Below are 21,291 nucleotides of genomic sequence, written 5' to 3'. Positions count from 1 at the left end.
AGTAGTGATTTTTCATGCATTAAGAATCTGCAGATAAAGGAACCACTGGGCGACAGTGATCACAGTGTATTGATGTGGAAATTATTTAAAGATGTAAATACCATAAAGGCTAAAGGGAAGGGTTTTGCTTTCCTAAAGGTGACTACAACCCTTCACAAAAATTAAAGCTGTTGGAAAATTAATTTCCAACAGCTCTACATCCTTCTTAAAATGAGGCCTCTAGACCTGTATACAGTACTCAAGGTGTGGCCTGACCATTGCCTTATACAGGGGGATAATCACCTCCTTATCCCTGCTAGAAAAATTCCTGTATATCATTGACAAGACACCACAAGCCACTCTTGCAGACCGTCTCCACTGCTCAGAAATCTTCATATCTGCCTGTACAGTTACCCCCAGGTCCTTTTCATTCTCTACTACTGTCAGTGTAGTATTTCAGAGTTGATACATTACTCTGGGGTTACTGCTTCCCAAATGTAGTACAGTCAGTCCTCGTATAGCATGATAGTTGTGTTCCTAGAAACCCTCGTGCAATGCAAAGTCGTGCAATATGAACAACAGGCCCTATGGGAAAAATAGGGTTAGGTGCCGACCACCCAAGATTGAACACACATTTGTAACCAAAACATTACCAAACACAATAAATAATCGTAATAAAATACTTACGTATTTTATTACGACTATTACGTAATAAAATATTGCTAATGCTTTTGCTTCTATCTTAAGCAAACTTGTTTTTTGTTTGATTTTCTATCCAAACAGATGACAGCCGTTCCATCTCTTCCAATTCTTTCTGTCTTAATCTAATGGGTTTTAATTACACTTTGAGTTTTTCCTGCTATGGAAGTTGTTTTTATTTTCTCTGCATTCTTTGTAACTCGGCGTTGCCTCATTTAGGTCTGTAGCACGTGTAATATCACATGGTCTTTCATTTCGCTCAAAGCGTTTCACAATTTCATATTTTTTCTCTATCGACAGAGGCGGACTGGCCATAAGCCTTACCGGGGAAACCCCGGTGGGCCGGTGTGATTTTGGCCATAAACGCTAGTATGAGGCCACTATAAATTTTCCCGGGTAAGAATTTTTGATCCAGTCCGCCTCTGTTTATCGATATTGCTTTTCTTTTTCTCTCTGAATCTGTAGTGTCTTCACCAGGATGCTTCCTTTTCACACATTTTAAGTATTTTACTCATTTTTAGGGAATAAAGCAAAATTACAAAACGAGGAGGCACGCTTGATACACATAAACAAAGCTACGTGCGTGTAGCAACTGAATAATCAGATCAAGAGTATTACTCCCTCCAGTTGCCTTCCGAACATGCTGATGTAGAAAACAATTATCCAATAAATCCACAAAAGACTTGCTAGTGTGTGAATGGTACTTAACTCTTTGAGTAAATCCCACTTCAGCACACTGTGATCACTGCCACCTAGTGGTTCATTTATCTGCTGATTCTTAATGCATGAAGAATCACTGCTGATAATCAAATCAAGAATATTCTTCCCTCTAGTTGCCTCCCGAACATGCTGATGTAGAAAACAGTCATCCAATTAATCCACAAAAGCCTTGCTAGTGTGTGAGTGACCAACCCACAAATTCCAGTCAATATCCGGAAAATTAAAATTCCCCATTATAAGACTCTCTGATTTACTCGCTCACTCTATTTCCCTGTTCAGTTTTTTATTATATACTCATCAGAGTCATTAGGCCTATAACACACTCCTACTCTCAATTTTGATCTCCCAATGCTTATGTCACACCAAACTGACTCAACACTGCACTGTCCAGCGATGTCCACTGGCTTCACTTCCTTGGATTTTATGTATTTCTTAACTAATAGCATAACCCCTCCTCCCTTCCTATCCAGTATATCCTTTCTGTAGACATTGTACTCCCCAAATTCCAGTTCTGCAATCCTTATATCTGTGTGACACCACGTTTCTGATATCCCAACAATATCTGCCTTTGATATTTTGAGCAATACCTCAAATTTATTTACTAAACTCCTAGCATTGGTGTACACACAAGTATACATGCACCTATTTCTATTCTTAGCTACCCTAACACAACCCATGTGTTCACTTGTACCGCAAAGACTCCCGGCAGTCTCTGAAATATCCTGCATCTTGTTTTTCAGGCTTCTGCTCATTCCAATAGAAGCAGTGCAAGAATCTCTTTCACCTCTGCCAGTGGCTACCGTTAATCTATTCGTCTTTGTCTCCCTCCAAGCTAGCAGTTTTCCGACCCACCTAACACTGCCTCGATAGCATCAGCAAATATTCTCGCACCCTTTCTATTTAAGTGTATCCCATCCCTATAGAAGCAATCTCTCCTGTTAACAGGTACAGTCGAGGCTGAAAAAAATTCTACCCCTTGAGCCTTGCACAATCTTTCCAGGGCCGAATTGATCGACAAGGCTCTCATCATATACTCCCTCCTATCGTGTCTGGGCAGAATTGCAGACACTTTCAAATTCAACCCTATTTCACGGCTTTTTTTCAACAGTGACCTGTACTTGTTACGCAATTCTGCCGGTCTCCTACTCTTGATATCATTAGTGCCAACGTGTACAACTATATCACATTTTGTGCCCTTAAAAGATGATATCTGCTCTACAACGTCACCAACCTTTGCCCCTGGCAGACATACCCTGGTCCTGTTCCACCTATCCTTTTTACAAAGCATGTTCCCCATTTCCCTAACAATAGAGTCACCAACAACTACTAGTTCCTTTGGGACCAGCGCATTCTGCCTTGGGGGTTGCCGCTGTGTTGCGCGACGACCAATTGCAAGCTCTGGTGTTGATGTGGGCAGCTGAGAGCTTGATGGGCCCCTCAATTTAGTTCCTTCGCGGGAATCCACCCTGTCCTTCAAGCTCTCATATAGGCCCATAAGAATGTTGAGTTGTTGCCTGATTTCGATACACTTTTTGCATCGCGCACACACAAAGACATCCCCCATGGCAATATCATGTCCCGTACCTGAATGCTCCACAAACATCATGCAAGCTGTGCATTTTAGAAGGCTGTGATTCAGAAGGCAACTGCTCCCCTCAGTTCTCCTCTGAGCCACAGCACTTCCATTAGCTTGCGCCCTTTGTTTTGCTGCTCTGGTCTGAGTCATGTTTCTTTTAATTTAAATAAAATTTCAATTTCAATTTATAACCCTAAATTATCTCCCAACACAGTTATAACGGGATATATATTTTTTAGTGTCAAGTATTAATTATCTCCGAGTTCCCTTTATATAACTTCCATATCAGTTATGTATTAATTAATTATGTTACGTTTGTAATCTAAGTCGGTATATGTATTTAATTAAAAGTACAATTTAAATGCCAACGAAGTTCAAGAAATTTAATAGATTTTACTGATCACTGAAAATATTATAACCTATACTATACTAACGCTATCTAGGTTCTCGATATATGATGATCATATGACAAAGACAAAGGCGGAAGTTACGAACGGTAATCTATGGACACTTAAGTATTAATTAACTTTCAAATCTCGCTGTCTCAATTCAGAATAAACTAACGATCTTTACTAGGTCTATAAGCTACTTACAAAAAATAATTTGATGTAAAAAATATTCAATAAGCGGCTAAATATGGCTAAAAAAAAAAACTTCTCGTTCAGCGGAGTTGCTACTTGTAACACGTGTATACTCTTACCAATACTTTTATGCAATTGCAAGGCCGAGTAAAAAATAAATACACCAAATTAATCAGAAAATCTCAAAATAATGCTATACTGCTAAATTTAAATCAAAAGTTTTAGAAAAACAATAATTTGAAATCAATAAATAAGAAAAATCCACTTAGCGGCTTTGAACACGTCTGGCCCCTACAAAACAGATTGTGTAAAGGTTTTTCCAAAGATAGAATATGAAAAAATTTCCATGGTATAATTCATGTCAGGTGCAGACTGGCTAGGGACCCTGGGTGCTAAGTTATCCTGTGTGCCTATGTCTGAACATCACCTAGAACACCCCCCCCCCCCCATTTCAATTTCTGTCATTAAAAGAAATCTTAATTACTATTTTTACCATGTCCCCTCTTTATGGAGATATGCCCCTGAAAAAAAAATTTTTTCCCACTCTGCTTCTGATCCATGTAGTGCTACCCAGGAGTTATGGAAATCAAAACAAACAGAAATATAATTTTATAATGTTAGTAGACTGTGTATTTACTATGTTCAATACACTTTGCCATTTTATGCAAACAGTTAAACAGTTTGAATAAAGAGTTAATTTGTTCTAGGATGGATACAGGGATGGTCTCGCTGAAGGGAAGCAGAAAAACTTGCAAGATGGGTTTAATCTTGGTTATGCAGATGGTTATCAATATAACTTTCCTATTGCCATGGTGAGAGGAATTATGGGGTATGTAAAGATATTTATATAAATTAGTTAAGCTAGTGTTAATTTTAATTCTGTATATATTCAGAAATAGCCTCTTGTATGGTGAAAAATATATAAAATATGAAAGTTGTTTCAGCTTTCTTTCTATGATCAGTATATGTTACAGATAATAAGAAATCAAATACACCACTGCTGCTATGACAGTCTTTTATCAGGTAGCAGGTGGTAGTGACAACAATCGGACAAAATGGATAGCATTAAAGCTCTGATTTTGTATACTACATGGTAACCCATGTAGTGTACAAAATCAACCTCTTTACCATTGTGTCGTCTGAATTTTATTCCCAGATACACTTCCTGCTATCTGATGAGGGACTAGTTAGTTCTGAAATAGGTTGTCATGGCAGCATCTCATCTTTTAAACAGATGGCCAGTTAACATTTTTGTGAGGTCATATGTTTGAAGGTAGTGCAATACAGGGCAACTCATTGTAGAGGTGCCAAGTTTGTTCTTCTGTAAGAATTAAGACCATTGCATTATCTCTTGCTTCAAAAAACTGATGAAAGAACAAGACAGCCCTACAAACATGTTATGAAGAAATGTCACCCTTTGCGTGAATTCTTAAAAGACAAATGTAATTATTGATATGAGTGCCAGATTGCTTCTGAATTGTAAAACGTTGATTTTTTTTTGTAAAATGCACTAGATTTTTAAAAATTCCAGGTTCTACAGAGTTTACTGCGGCGCTGTCAGCACTACTTTTAATTGATTTTTTTCCAACATTGTTTTAGATAAACAGGTTTTGTTGCTGTCAGTGCAAATTTCAAAATGTTCTTGGAACATAGTCAGGGTCTCAACAGGCTCAGAGAGAAAGTTTGCTCACCTGAATATGCAAAAAAAGGGGAAAAAAAGTAAATTTTTTTTTACCTCACATACCTGTTCAAAGGGTTGAGAATGAACATAAAGATTGCATTGTCCTATTTCGAAGTTGACAGATATTTTTTATATATTGAAAATTTATTACAGAAACTAATAACACACCACATAACACTTTGTTTGATCTGTTATCGTCAAAATGGCATTTTTAGTACATTAATTTTTCACAGAAAATTTTAAATTAGCTGGATGCACGGTAAGTTTTATTGTATTTTAATTTATTACACAATTGAGCAGACCACTATAAGCTCAAAGATTCGTCAGTCTATTTGAGCTTTTATTCGTAAGCTGGTTTGCTGGGATGATAAACCTGGGAATATCTCACGAGGCAAATCCGTTGCTTCTGTCAGATTGGCTAATAAACATTGCCTGAACTTTTAGATGGTCTTCCAATCATTTACAGGATTTGAGTTCAGATCTTTCTAAATGAGTGGCAACTGTGAAACCACTGTGTGTGTGTGTGTTGCGGCTGGATGGTATTTAACTGTACAGTAGGTGCACTGTACATGTTGCTAACTTCATCACCCCTAACTTTGGATACAGTGGACCTCCCGCTTTACGATGGTTCACTTTACGATGGACTCTCCATAAAATACCATTCACTATATGATATGTAGTAAGTGCCAGTCATTGTGATCGCATTTGCGAATTGAATTTTAATTCTATTAAATGGCGATTCTAATAAGCAAAAATAGGAGGAATATTATATTAAGCACAAATTTATACTTTATTACCTTATCAATTAACAAAATTAAATGATACCTGAAAATCAGAAGAATATTTTCCACAGGTTAGCAAAATAAAAATAAATTTACGCTTACGTACATAGCTTAATTAAAACTGTAATATGTACACATTAACTAATTGTTATTTCTGTTCACTGACTTTTTTTTTTTTCTGGGTTGTAAAATTTAAAACAGTAAAAAAGATAAGCAATCAATAACAAAGAACACGATACATGTAAGTGAGATAAGCTTAAAAAATAGGAATGAAGAGAAGCTAATGAAAATTTATCTATGTTTTTTATATGATTATTGAAGATTTCATGGAAGGGGGAAATGCATTTCACCATAATAATGTAAAAACTCACAGAATTCCAGCTATCGGTATTATCGCAATGCAATAAGATCATGTTGACTACCTGTTAATACTATACTGTACCTATAATAGATTGCACTAACAGAAAAGCCAAATAAACTGGAAACTGCATATTGTTTTATGGTAGTGACCTCCAGAAATGTGCTTCAGAAAAATATCACAAAGGCATTCAAAATTTATTCTTACACTGGTGTGCAAAACTTAAGGACCAACACTATTTCTAAAGGTTACAACCACAAAATCTTCGTAGGGTACTCTTTACTGATTAGAGTAGATTCAGTCTCAGCAGCAATTCTGGACGTCAGCTAATCTGGTGAGAGGTTGACACGCAGTATCACCCCGCAAACATCACTGAAAGGGATCGATGTGGTGGTCGAGGTATTCTTGTCTGGGAGGCGTTATCTTGGATGGATATACACAACTCCAGATACTGGAAGGCGGTACTGTAACGAACCGGTGCATGCTACTGTACTGAAGTAATCCTTCCCCATGTGCATCTGTTCCGAGGTGCCATTGGCCCCGAGTTCGTGTTTATGGATGATAATGCCATACCCCATCGCACTGCAGCTATGATATGCTTTTGGAAAGTGAGGACATTGTTCATATGGATTGGCCTGCCCGTTTTCTCCGATCTAAATCCCATCAAACACATATGGGACGCTCTGGGGAGATGCCTAGTGGCACACCCATCAGAAAATGTTCACTAGCTGAAGATGGCACTGACAGAGGAATGGACATGTTACCACAAGAACTTATCAACAACATTGTTAAACATGGACAGGCGATGCAAAGCTTGTATCGTTGTTAGAGGGTTGCCATATCTCCTACTTAGGACCACCTCTTCCCTTTGTTCCGTCTTTGGCAGTGATGCATCTGTATCATGGCAGCCAGTGCTATGTTGCCATTTTTGAATAAAGTCCCTCTGTACCATTTTGTTTCTGTTGTTGTGTCGGTGTTGTTTCCTTCATCATTTCTGTACCTCACGAGGTTCCTTTGGTATTCTTTTCCCATATCCAGACCACTCCTATGAGAAGCTACAGGTGAAAACCTGACTGGTCCTTTAATTTTGCACACCGATATATAACCAAACATATGATAATGATGAAAGCATAGTGCATTTTAATGATTTGAATTGGTTTTTTGAAATTTGATTCTATAAAGCGGCTGATTCTACTAACCAGTGGTCATTTTAACCTGTGCCTACTTAATGTGTTATTGGGTTCACATTATGATATTTTCATGATACGATGGTATCTCTGGAATGGATTAATATCATAAAGTAGGGTTCCACTGAAATTCTTAAAAGTATGAATTTTAATGTGCCCAGTAATCTTTTCAGTTTTGATCAGTATCAGTTATTACTTTCTAATTGTTTTTTTTTTTTTTTTTTTTTTTTTATGAGAACCCCAAACACGAGAGGCATTATAACCTATAGTACTTAGTACCGTGCTTGGGTTGGAGGTTGAGAAGACGAAAGAAGATATTTGTTGATATTGGACTTGAACTTCTGTAGATTGTAATTTTCAGGAAATACGTATGAAGGAAGGTTGTTCCAGAAAACGGCAGTTGAATGAATAAATGAGGAAGATGAAAAGTTGGTTCTGTGGGTTTGAAGCTGGACAGTAAATGGATGTTGGCTGGTGGCGGCACGTGTTCGGACTGTTTTGAAAGAGAGAGCGGGAATTATAGAAGCCAATTCAGAAGAACAGTGCCCATGGAAGTATCTGTAGAAGAGGCATGCAGCAGAAACAGTGCATCTATGAGACAGCGAGTGGAGAGACTCTGTTAGAGATGAATCATTAATTAACCTAACTGCCCTCTTCTGAATGGAATCAAGAAGCCTGAGAGAGGTTTTGGGGGCACCACCCCAGATGTGAGAACAATATTCCATGGCAGGGCGGATTTGCGATTTATACAGAGTGAGCAGCTGTTTGGGAGAAAAGTAACGCCGAGAGCGAAAGAGAAAACCAAGTTTTTTAGATGCAGAGGAAGCAATATTTGTAATGTGCTTGTGCCAAGAGAGATTAGAAGTCAGGGTAATCCCCAAAAGAGATATATCATTTTGCCTAGAAATCGGAGTGCCACTAAAGATAAGCATAGGAGCAGAAGAATCCTTTTTGCGAGATATAAGACAAGATTGAATTTTAGAAGGGTTGAAATCAACTAAGTTGTCTTTGCCCCACTGGAGAATTACCTGAAGATCGGCATTTAAGGAATTGGCAGCAGATTTTCGAGAACTTGAAGCTGATTGAGCTGGACAAGGTTTCTCAAAATGGAAAGTTGAATGCAATGTGCTATCATCGGCAAAACTATGGATAGGATTTCCAGTCAATGGAAGAAGGTCATTGATATACAAGAGGAAAAGAGTGGGGGAAAGAACTGAACCTTGGGGGACACCGGCATTAGTGGAGAAGTTAGAAGACAGAGAGCCATCTACCATCACCCTCAGTGAGCGATCAGAGAGAAAACTGGATAACCAATTACTAAAAACAGTTGGCAAACCATAAGATGGAAGCTTGTTTAGAAGACCTTTATGCCAAACACGATCAAAAGCCTTTGAGATGTCTAGAGCAACTACTTGTGTTTCACCGAACCTTTCCATTGAATTAGTCCATAAATGGGTAACATAAGCCAGAATATCACCAGTGGATCGACACTGACGGAATCCATACTGGCGATCGTTGATCAGACGGAAGGTTTCTAGGTAGTTTAAGAGTTGGCGGTTAATTGATTTCTCCATTACTTTAGAAAGAGTAGAAGTAATTGCAATGGGACGATAATTGGATGGGCGGGATTTGTCACCCTTTTTAGGAACTGGCTGGATATGAGCAAATTTCCAAGCAGAAGGAAAAACACCTTTGGAATAAGAAAGTGAAAAAAGGCGGCAAAGAATAGGAGTAAGTTCAGGAGCACAGCTTTTGAGAACAAGAGGAGAAATACCATCAGGACCTGGAGCTTTCTTAGCATCAAGATTCATCAAAATCCTTCTGATATCCTTTTGACGGAAGACCACAGGAGGCATTGAATGGAGCGTGTTAGGAATGGTGGGAGGTGTTTTACCAAGATCATTAATACATGAGTTGGAAGAAAAATGGGATGCTAGCAGGTCAGCTTTATCCTTGGCTGAAGTGACAACAGAACCATCTGGTTTGGACAGAGGTGGGAGCAGAGATGGGCAAAAGTTGCGGCCAATAGCTTTGGCAAGAGACCAGAATGCTCGGCTACCATTAGGGCAAGAAGCAAGTTTTCTACTCTTAGCCTGTTCAAACTCTAGTTTCGACTGTTTAATAACTGCTTTACAATTGTTGCGAGCTTTGGTGTACGCAGAAAATGAAACTGAAGAATTAGAAACAAGCCAACTACGATATGCAACGTTCTTCTCTTGGACAGCCTTAGCACATTTATTGGAAAACCAAGGTTTAGATAAAAGACGAGATTTTAAAGTGGAGTGTGGGATAAAGGATTCCATTCCTGCAAGAATAATTTCACTGACACGATCTGAGCAAACGTTGACATCAGAAGTTTTGAAACAGTAATCAGACCAAGGAAAAGAAGTCTCGCAGGTCATCCCATTTTGCATTCTTGTAATGCCAAACAATACGAGGTTGGGAATAGCCATGAGATAAAGGTTCCATTGGAGAAGAGGCAATCACCAAGTTGTGATCTGAAGTGCCTAAAGGACCTCTCACTTCAACCTTGTACTTAGAAGGGTTGTTTGTGAGAAAAAGATCAAGCGTATTGGCTGTATGATTGGGATTGTCCGGTATTCTTGTAGGTAAATGAACAATCTGTGCTAGGTCATTAGTAATTGCAAAAGCCTCAGCATCTCGACCTGCTCAGTCGGTGTGACTAGAAAACGGAAGCCAGCTGGAGTTGTGAACGTTAAAATCACCAAGGAAAATTACCTCACTGTTAGGAAAGTTGGACTGGAGAAAGTCAAGTTGCAAAGAGAGGAAGTCAAAGAGCTCCAAGTGATTAGTGGAGTTGGGAGAACGGTAGAGACAACAGATGAATTTTACACAATGAGGTAGAGAGATTTTAAGCCAGAGAAGATCAAAGAGAGGAGATTCCAAATTGCCAAGTCTCTGACAGGGAATATCAGAACGGACATATGCACAAGTACCACCTTTGAGGCGAAAGGAATCATACAGCAAATAATTTGGACATCTGAGATGAGCAGTAGTTGAATCAACTGATAACTGAGATTCAGTCAGAAAAAGTACATGGGGTTTGGAAGACTGCAAGTGGAAATGGACATCGTTGAGATTAGAATTGAGACCACGTATATTTGTGAAATGAATTAGGAAGTCCTTGGGATGTTTAGATCTTTTCGCAGATAAGCTTGCTCTATTATTTTGACAATTCATGGTGTATTCAATAGTAAGAAAAAGTGGGTGGGACATGCTGTATGAAGTAATGAAATATTTGGATATGGCGTACATGTGGTAAGAATATACCCAGATCCTTGACATAACGTGGCCTCGACAGTGCTCCCTGCATACACACTACTCGGGCTCCCTCCAGTCACTATCTGGCAGAGTAGAGGTAGCAAGATTATACACTAGCTGATCCGGAAGCTTCCTAGAGAGTTACCAATAGGTTCAGTCCGGTGTACTAACTAGCGGCCGGCCTGCGAACACCGTTTTAGAGCTGTACCCTCGAAATGTAAGGAATATTGGATCTCGCCACAACATTCATCATAACCTCAAAAATCATCACTCATACTGCATGATGGAAGAGATAGGGAAGGGTTGGCCGGAACTTAGCTCTAGAGACTAAACATGGGTTCCACCACTTCAAGCCTCCAATAAGCAAAGTGGTGGTATTTCACCGGTTGATGAGAGTCATCTACCACCTAGTACTGCCTGGTAACATAGAGGGGCGGCGTTCCTCCATGTGGTGTGGGTGCCACACCTCGACCCCTGCTTACGTTGGTTCACACCTGGGTGGTCACCCACCATATACTTGTGCATGAAGGTTATACCCAGGATTACTAACAGTCCCACCATCGTGAAGGTGCAAGCAGAGGATTTGGCTGTCATAGACCGTCCGGACTTCACCGAAATTGGGTCCACTTTGGCTTGAGTGTCACCCGAATATCAGTTCCATCAGCGTTTTAGACTCCCAGGTAGCAAGAACAGCTTGTCTGGCATATCCGAGAGAATGTCTGTGACAACCTCAAGGACCAAGACTACCTGTAAAATGAGGCCTCTGTAGCCGAGTGGTCAGGAGCGGGAGTGCAGTAGCACACACTGGCTTCCATCCTGCAGTGGGTTTATAATGGTTACAGTTTACCTTTTTTTTTTTTTTTACCTATAAAAAATTCCTTTTTGGTGTACATGTGCTGTTATGCACCTACCCATGTGTAATTATCCTGTAGAGTTTGGTTTTTGCTTTGATTCTGCTTACTCCAAAACTGTGTTGGAAGTCATATTTGCAAAATAACTTATTTGGATAACAAGACTACTGTTTCTAAAGATTATTATTACTGGTTGGCAAAAAAAAAAAATTTTTTTTTCGCTCTGTTAAAATTTAGGGTGATTCTTGTAGATTTGACATTGCATCCGAATATGGTAACCATATTGCTGTAACACCCACCAATTTTAAGGGAGAAGGGATTAAAGTCAAAAAGTTTCTAATAAAAAAGATTTCATATATTTTAAGAAAATGTTACATACAGTACTAAATATTGAATGGGTCTATTAAACTTATTCTATTTACAAAAATGTTTATCTGAAAACAAAATGCACTTATTTTGTTGTATTTTGCTTTTTATAATCGTCTTTTGGTATCCCCTGTACAAGATTCCAACAGCAGTCTGCCAACATATTTGGCTTTAGACTCCATTTTTCCTGGTATCTTTTTTCCATTTGAAAAAATTTTCACTGTGTTCATTGGAGACTGATTCTGAAGTGTTCGAGAAAAAAAGTCTAAATGGGAATATAGGAAATAAAGCTTTAATGACAGCTCTTGGTTTTTGGTCATTAAGTTATTAACCTATGATATTTAAAAACTGAGGGTTGATGAGAACTTTTTAAGCACATATTTTTGAGTTTTTGAACATATTTCCTATGAGAATCTGTTGAAATTATTTCAGGGAGGAAATTGATGCTGCCCACTGTTATTTGTTCTTATTATCCATTAGAGCAGCGTTTCCCAAACTTTTTTAGTCATGGAACACTTACGAAACACAGGTTTAGCAGGAGCCAAAGAACTGTTTGCTAATATTTTATTACATAAGATGCACTGTGCATCAGGAGCATTTTTATTTCCAACACATGTAAAGCGGAATTCAAATAACTGTCATCATACTTTTGTTTTGGTCTTTTATTGGTTGGTTCCTGTTTTTTCACTCCTGATTTTTGGAGAACAAAATTCCCTGTGATTGTTCATCCTCACTTTGAAGTGTAATAATATTGTATTCATTTTCGTCAACTACAGTTGTAATACTAGAAGTACTTGCTTCTCGTTTTAAAGTTCTTTTTTTTAACCACAAATCCATTTATTTTAATAATAATATTTCTAAATACTGATAATTATCAAAATAAATTTATACAAGGAAGTGAGTTTAGTTATGATATCGGTTCGTTCCCCCCCTCTATCAATCCATGTACTCCAGGCTAAATCACATACGAATGTCATATTAGACCACTACATTGCTATTTTTTTTGTAGATGTCATTACCTCTTTGCATGTTTCTCTATGCCAAGCCTACCAACATAGTGTTCCGTGGTCTATTTGATTATTAGTCTATGCCACTATATTAATAGCTGAAAAAAAATTTTTTTAATATTTATAATGATACAAAAGTGGTGTACGCTATAAATGTGCAAAGGGTATTTATTTTGTTATTTTTTTAATTATTACAATTTTTCACGGAACACTAGTGTTCCGTGAAAAATTTGGATGAATAATAATAGTGGATGAATAAAAAGTATTTTATTAACAATTGAAAATCGTTAATAAAATACTTTTTATTCATCCACTCAAGTTCAAATAAATTTTTTTAAACTTGTAGTGGATGACACTTGATGTTAATACAGTTTTTTCAAATATTAATTCATTAATTAAATTTAATTAATTAATTTTAGTTTTATATGGGAGAAAAAAATTTCTCTTATATAAGATATTTAGCAGGATATAAATTTAGGAATAAATACCGTCAGTGGCGAAGCGTGTAGATCGCTGGAAAAAAATTTCTTTTTCAGATTTTTTTTTCATTCTGGGTTCTAGTCTGAGTCAAGGAGGGAACAAAATGGAAAATGAAACATGTGAATAAAAATAATAGTCCAACACCATATATAGAAAGGAAAATGGAAAATTGCAAGGAAATTTGCTTTCTATTTTGCCACTTAATATTGTGATTCTGTCATATGTATATACATATTTATATTAATTGTAGTTATTTAATAAAAAATAACTAAGATAAAATTTTTCTTTGTTGACCTAAGTAGGAATTGACTTTAAAAAATTTTTTTTTATATTACTTGTTTAATGTCAACAGTTCACCCTGAATTTTCATGATCCACTTTGAAAAAAATTTTTTTTTCCACTTAATGCTCATTGTCATTAAATCCCCCCCTTCCCCCTCTTTTCTTTTACACACATACACAGGCACAAGGTTTGATAACAACCAGTGTTATTTGTTCTTATTATCCAGTAGAATGTTAAAAGTAATTTTTAAGTTATGCAGTTTAAAGGATGTTTCTTGCCTTTTTTTTCCCCCCCAAAAATAGTGTTGCATTGTGCACCTGCTCATGTTCCTTTTTTTGTCACAGATAATAGTGTGGACTTGTCAGCTTACCTGAGTTTTGGTTTTTTGTGTTGTAGAAAAATAATTTTATTTAATGATCAGTGTTTGTTCTTCAATAGTATTAGTTAAATAACTGCAGTGCAAGAAATTTTTTTCACTATGTGAGAAAACAGATAATAGTTAAAATGTCTATTTGCTCCTGGGTGGTATTTACAGTGGCTAACAACTGAGCGACCTCCAAGTAATTGTTATGATATCTGCACACATTTTGTTTAATTTCATGTTTTAATTGTTGAACTTGGGCTGATTTTTTACTTCACACTAATGCTTCAGGTAATCCAAAGTAGAAATCGAGTGGGATTAAATTAGACGAATATGGAGGATATTTGACACTTCCTCATTGGCTTATCCCACCAGTCTGTGAAATGATTATCAAGGTAGGTCCTAACATTGCAGTAATAGTGTTGTGGAGTGCCCCATCATGTCGTTAGTAAATGACTTCATTCCCCCACACAGCTCATAAAAGGTAGGTGTGATGTACACATTAATGTGCAAGGAGGTACATATCACCAGTAATTTTCCCTTCACAAAAATAAGTTCCAGCGATTCTCCTGAATGAGACACCACACCAGATTAACTCCTTGGAAAGAGATTCACTGCCTTCTCTACACAAAAACCTGGATTATAAAAGGACCAGTAAAAAAAAAAATGTCAGTTTACTATACCACTGAACTTGCACATCACCTTGCCTGACCAAATGGTTTTGCATCCTTGTCCATTTTTGCATTAGCTCCATTCACAAAACATCTCAGTGATTGGAATGATCTTCATTCATATTGTGTAGCAATCTTGGCACTTAGATTGATTTCCATTTAGACCTTGCCTGACCAAATGGTTTTGCATCCTTGTCCATTTTTGCATTAGCTCCATTCACAAAACATCTCAGTGATTGGGATGATCTTCATTCATATTGTGTAGCAATCTTGGCACTTAGATTGATTTCCATTTAGAGCTGTTTTGAGAATGTAGTATACACTTGCTCTGCTGATTTTAGTCTCACAAGCAACTTGCCTTACCGATTTCTATGATGATTTTGGGGATCACTGTAATATCATATCAGGATTTTCCTCAGTGTTGATGAGTGAGCTTCTCGGGTCATTGTTTGCTCACATCTTGCATAGTATTGTGTGTGTGTCAAATTTATCACAGATTTTTGAAATTGATCTTCATGATGATGGTTTTGTAGTAAATTAGCATTGTTTTGGAACTTCACATTCTCAATTCCCAGGAACACTTAAAATTGCTTTATGTTGTTCATGTGTCTGACCGGCATATTTATGTTTTGCATTATTGGTATAATTTTGCTTTTGTTTTAGCAACTAATGCATCTTTTATCAGTAATACATGCTAATTAGAGATGACAAAATTTAAGTTCAACTCTAAATATGCGATTAAATATTTATAATGAAAATGTGTAATAATGTACGCCTTTTTGAGTCATCCAAAAATGATGTATATATGTTATGGACAAAGTGATTAATTGGGCATTATTCATACTGGCACTATATATAAGGACTGGAGATATTGGTCAGAGTGATAAAAATGTGTTAATTTATTACTTTGACCGGGCATTATAAATAATGTTTCCTGATCTACTGGCAATGTGATATCCTATGAAGTTACAAAATATTTTTAAATGATTTTAACTTACTATGTTGGTCTGAAGGTTTTGTTGCCTTCAGGAAAGGTTATGCGTGCTAATTAACAATGAAACAAACTATAAACTCTTAAAGTATTAAACAGTTATTTGTAAATTACCTGGTTAAAAATTTAAAAAATTCAAGTATGATATTTCGAATATTCAAACACAAAAAAAACAACACATTCTAATCCAGTATTTTTTTTTTTTTTTATATATAGAATTTGTTTTAGAAAATTGATATAAATAAAACACTATCCTAACATTTAAATTAACAAGTCTTCTTAAAATGAACACAAAAATAATACATAACAGTATTGAACAAAATAGCTTTAGTTACAAACAAAAAATCGAAAGCAAAATGAATTAAAAACAAATAAAGCTAATTTTTATTTTTAATGAATCGAGAAATTTGTAATATTTTTTTTCTATTTATTTGAACAATTGAGACTTTGGTGGCATTTGGAATTACATATGTTTTTTATCTTTCCGACATTTACATCTATCAGAATTACAGCCACCTTTGCAGTTGCATTTATTGTAACCTTGCCCTCCTGAAACCAACAACATTCTTGAGCATTCTCTCAGCAAAATTTCCATATCTGGTACATCTTCAATGGCCAAGAAATTTTCTTTGCAAATAGTAAATTCGTTTCTAGAATTTACTATTTGCAAAGATGATACAGTGTGCTTAATTTTCCATATTTGGTGCCCAATTTATAGAAATTTTGATTAGAAATTTCCAGAACAACAGCTAAAATATTTCTTCTATCACTGCATGCTCGGTCTACATCTGGTACCCGAATCCATAGTTTCACAAACATTTGCAGGAGGATATTTTGAATATGAGATGTTTAGCATTTTCTTTGATTATTTTTTAGATTTGAAAGAGCAGATTTTCTAGTTACAGATATATTTATCATTTTTTCTTCTATTTTTGAATCTTGAATTTCATTTTTGTCTTCATTATTCGTGACCTCTTCACTAGTCGCCAAATAATTTTTTAAAGATGAAATTTCATCCAAAGATGACGTTTGGGGGTGTTCAGCCGCACCATCAGTCGAGTGTAGCATTTCTAGACCTACGTCATTTGTTGCAGTATTGACTTCTTTAATATTACCTTCACTTTCCTCTGGATCATTCTGATTTCCATGATTTTCGTTACTGTTTAATAGTACCTCCAAATCCTCATCTGTTCTTATGTCATTCAATAATTCGGAAGGTAAGGAAGTTTTTAAGCCAATTTTCAACTATGTATAAGTATAGTGCGAAAGCATCAATAATACATAGCCAAATCTGAATGAACAGAATATTAGCAAAGCGGCATCGTTTTAAGTTATATCTCATTTTGTGAATACCTTCACAACGAGTTGCAATGATATTGCAACGAGTTTCAAAATCATGGCAACTCGTTGTGAAGGTATTCACAATATGAGATACCACCAAATACGGAGGATGCGGAAAGGTCAGAGAATGACCACCGCATATCCCCAGAGCAATATGGCCTTAGTTGCTAATGCTCCTAAAAACCAAATAACAACAACAACAGTATGAGATATAACTTAAAACGATGCCGCTTTGCTAATATTCTGTTCATTCAGATTTGACTATGTATTATTATTGATGCTTTCACACTATACTTATACATAGTCTAGACTTTTCCATAGCTTGAGTCTTACGCCCTAAACGCTTTATAGCCCAATTCTCAACTTACAACCAAACATGGCTTTGTAGGGACTGCAGTTAATACCAGTATGATTAGCTCAATTTTTCATGATTTGTACAAACTTTAAGCCTTCCAACCATTTGGTGGTATTTGTTAGTCTCTAGCCAAGAACTGGGGATGTTCTCGATATCTTGATTTGCCCTTTCTACTGAACCCTGACTCTGTGAATGTCTAGGTTTTCCATGAACCATTATATATATCTATATAAGTTTTAAGTTTCGTTTAAGTTTGTCCTACATACTGCACATTTCCTCAATAATTTTGTTTCAAAATTCCTTACCATTGTCATCACTCTGTAAAATATTTGGCGCTCCAAAAATTGTGAATATGTCTAAGAGAACATATGCTACTTCTTCAGCCCTTTTTGTTTTTAAAGGACTAAGCTGTACAAATTTTGTGAGATGATCCTGATAAACGAGAATAAATTTATATTCTCCATCTTCTTGACTTTGCATGTCTATCAGGTCAACTTGACATGTGGAATTCATTTCATTGCAGATAATTGACCTTACTACTAAAACCTTTTTGGAAACCTTCTGTTTCTTTCGACAAATTTCGCATAAATTTAGGTAAATCACAATCATTTCCCGCATTATGTTTTTATACTTTTTATTTAGTTGCAGTTAGAGTTCACATTGTTGGTATTGTTCCATGCGATTTCTACCACCATGACTGATCGAAATATGAGTTTCGTGAAGTATTTGAAATGCCTCATCTATATGCGCATAATATTTAATAGAAGAATTACCTTCCTTCACTGGAACAATCAACTTTTCCAAGTCTCCTATAGAAACAACGTCATATCTATGCAAACGTTGGTGTTCTTCGGGTGACTTTGATGATTTTTTCATTTTTGCCTCTAGCTTTTTTTGACGAGATTAAAGTATTTGGCTTTGGTGAGAATTTGGGTGTTGTAGTGTTTATTCGCTAACGACTCGTATAATCGGTTATTGAATCGGTTTTTCGTATCACTTGCAGAAAGCTCCATATCTCTAAAATTTTGAGGGTATTCGTCAAAAATTTAAATATTATTTCATGACAAAACAAAATCATGAGCAAAAATGCACACTAATTATGAGTTCATACTGACTGACACATGCATTTAAACAGACATCTCACTCCTACTACACAGAACTACACACATTGCCTGGAGATCATGAAACATTATTTATAATGCCCGGTCAAAGTAGTAAATTAATACATTATTATCACTGCCCAATATCTCCAGCCCTTATATATAGTGCCCGGCAGTATGACTAATGCCCAATTAATCACTTCATCCATAATATATACACTACTTGTGTGTGTGCGACATGCAGTCTATATGAAGTACTTGATCAACATAGGCATCTGATGGACTTTGAAAAAGGGATGATTGTTGGGTACTACTTGAAAGATGGCAGAATTATGGAAACTGCAAACCTTGTGGGCTGTTTCTGGAGTAAGGTGTTCCAAGAGTGGACAGAGCACAAGAAACTGGGCCAACGGTGGATGCCCACACCTCATTGATAGTTGTAGTGAATGTAGGCTGTCCTGCCTTGTGCAAGCCTGTAGATGGGAAAACTGTTGAGTGGCTGACCAGGAAAGTTGAGTGATGTTTCTAAGACCAGAAGCCAACAAACCTTTCTCCGTATGGGCCACTGGAGTAGGTGTATAGTCAAGGTACCCATGCTTATGGCCACCTATCACCAACAATGTCTAAAGTTTTGTATTTGAACAACATCATTAGACCATTGATAACTGGGAAAATGTTGCCTTTTCTGATGAATCATGTTTTATGTAGCGTACAATGACAGAACAGAAAGGAATCACCCCATTGCCCTAGTCCAACAGAAACAAGCAGGCGCCAACAGTGTTTTTGGTATGGAGAATGTTTTCTTGAGAATCTCTTGGATGCCTCATATTCCTGAACTGCACTCTGAATGCTGAAAACTATCTATCCATTGTGGCTGATCAGGTACACACCTTCATGGAGTGGCTCTCTTCTCAAACGGCACATGTGCGTTTCAGCAGGATATTCCACTCTGTTACATTGTTGGTATTGTTCATGAGTGGTTTGCCGAATGCAGAAGTGACTTCCAGGTGCTACCTTTGGCTGCTGAATTTGCCAGATGTGAATTCCATAGAACCTCTCTGGGATCACATGGATTGACAGATCTGGCATTTGGATCCTCCACCACAGTCTTTCCCAGATCTGTGGGATGCAATACTGGCAGCATGGTACAACATGCCTCCTGCAATGTTCAGAAGCCTTTTAGAATCCATGCCTCATCATGTGGCAGCAATATTGGTGACAAGAGGAAGACGTACCCACCATTAGATAAATGATTATAATGTTTTGACTGGGCAGTGTATATATATATATATATATATATATATATATATATATATAAATAGCAAACTCTAACTCTCGAAGTTGAAGGGAGACAAAAAAAAAACATCTTCAGTCATTGAAAATTTGACTTATTGAATTTTAATCTCTTATATTTAAAATAACTTGTGTATAAATAAAATTTATTGATACAGTTTTTTCAAAGAAATTTTAAATAAATTTTGTAACTGAACTATACTGTAATTTAAAGAACTATATTAAAAAATGCATACATAAACTTACTCTCTGTATTTAAAATATTTAGTAAGAAATCTGCTGCTGTTTCTTCAATTTTTATTCATAATATCCTTAGTATGATTTATTACAGTGAGATTTATTCTGATGCACCTGTGAAAAAAAAAAAAAAAAAATTCTTGTTTATACTCTGGAATGGTCGCTATGTCAGAGTAGATTACAATTTTGACATTGAATACATCATTAACTATATTTAACAGGCAAACATGTGTGCATCCGTTCACTCCCTTGCTTCACTTGGCTACAACACACTACATCTAACAGGTTCTCCCCCAGAAAATTTTGCGAGCCGGGTAGGGAAGTGTATTACTTTGCAATATTATAAAATTTTCTGTTATTTATTAATGTGACATAAGCAATCCAGAGCAAAAATTAATTACATAATTTAACATTATATGCTCCTATCACATTGACCTCGATTGCATAGTATGTTTGAATTAATATTTATTGAGATCAGTGAGTAGTATCAATATTCCATATATTGACTGGAATTTGGGGGGTGGTCACACACTAGCAAGGCTTTTGTGGATTTATTGGATGATTGTTTTCTACATCAGCATGTTCAGGAGGCAACTAGAGGGAGGAATACTCTTGATTTGATTATCAGCAGTGATTCTTCATGCATTAAGAATCTGCAGATAATGAACCACTAGGTGGCAGTGATCACAGTGTGCTGAAGTGGGATTTACTCAAAGAGGTAACTACCATCAGGGGTAAAGGGAAGGGTTATTGCTTTCGTAAAGGCGACTACGATGGACTGAGACAGTATTTAAATTCTATACAGTGGGACCAACTGATGATGTTACCAGCAGCAAATGCAAAATGGGAAGCATTCAAAGAACTTATCTTGGAAGCTACTAGGCTTTACATACCAACTAAGAAATATTGTCCAAGGTTTAGGCCTAAATGGATGTCAGATGAACTGATGAGGCATATGGCAGAGAAGAAACATGCATGGGATACATACAAATTAACACATGACACAGAAGCCTATGATAGATACAAGTTGATCTGTAACCAAGTTACAAAGGAGGTTAGGCAGGCGAAGGCAGATTACGAGAAATCTTTGGCAAGGGATGCAAAGAAAAAC

At 36.6% G+C, this 21,291-nt stretch overlaps 1 protein-coding gene across 1 annotated transcript in view; it reads left to right on the top strand.

Moving 5' to 3' along the window:
• The window catches only part of LOC150084749 (uncharacterized), a 60,847-nt gene that overhangs the window by 31,454 nt on the left and 8,102 nt on the right, over window positions 1-21,291 (top strand). Inside the window, exon 3 of the mRNA XM_090376345.1 lies at window positions 4,263-4,384. Coding sequence (XP_090232471.1) covers window positions 4,263-4,384 — 122 coding nt within the window. The remainder of the gene's footprint in view (window positions 1-4,262; window positions 4,385-21,291) is intronic.

Source organism: Mastigoproctus giganteus, chromosome 6, assembly GCF_048544385.1.
Source record: "Mastigoproctus giganteus isolate SK-2022 chromosome 6, ASM4854438v1, whole genome shotgun sequence".
Taxonomy (NCBI): Eukaryota; Metazoa; Arthropoda; class Arachnida; order Uropygi; family Thelyphonidae; genus Mastigoproctus; species Mastigoproctus giganteus.
Note: the sequence above shows the minus strand (reverse complement) of the source record. Positions and strands in the feature narration are given on the sequence as shown.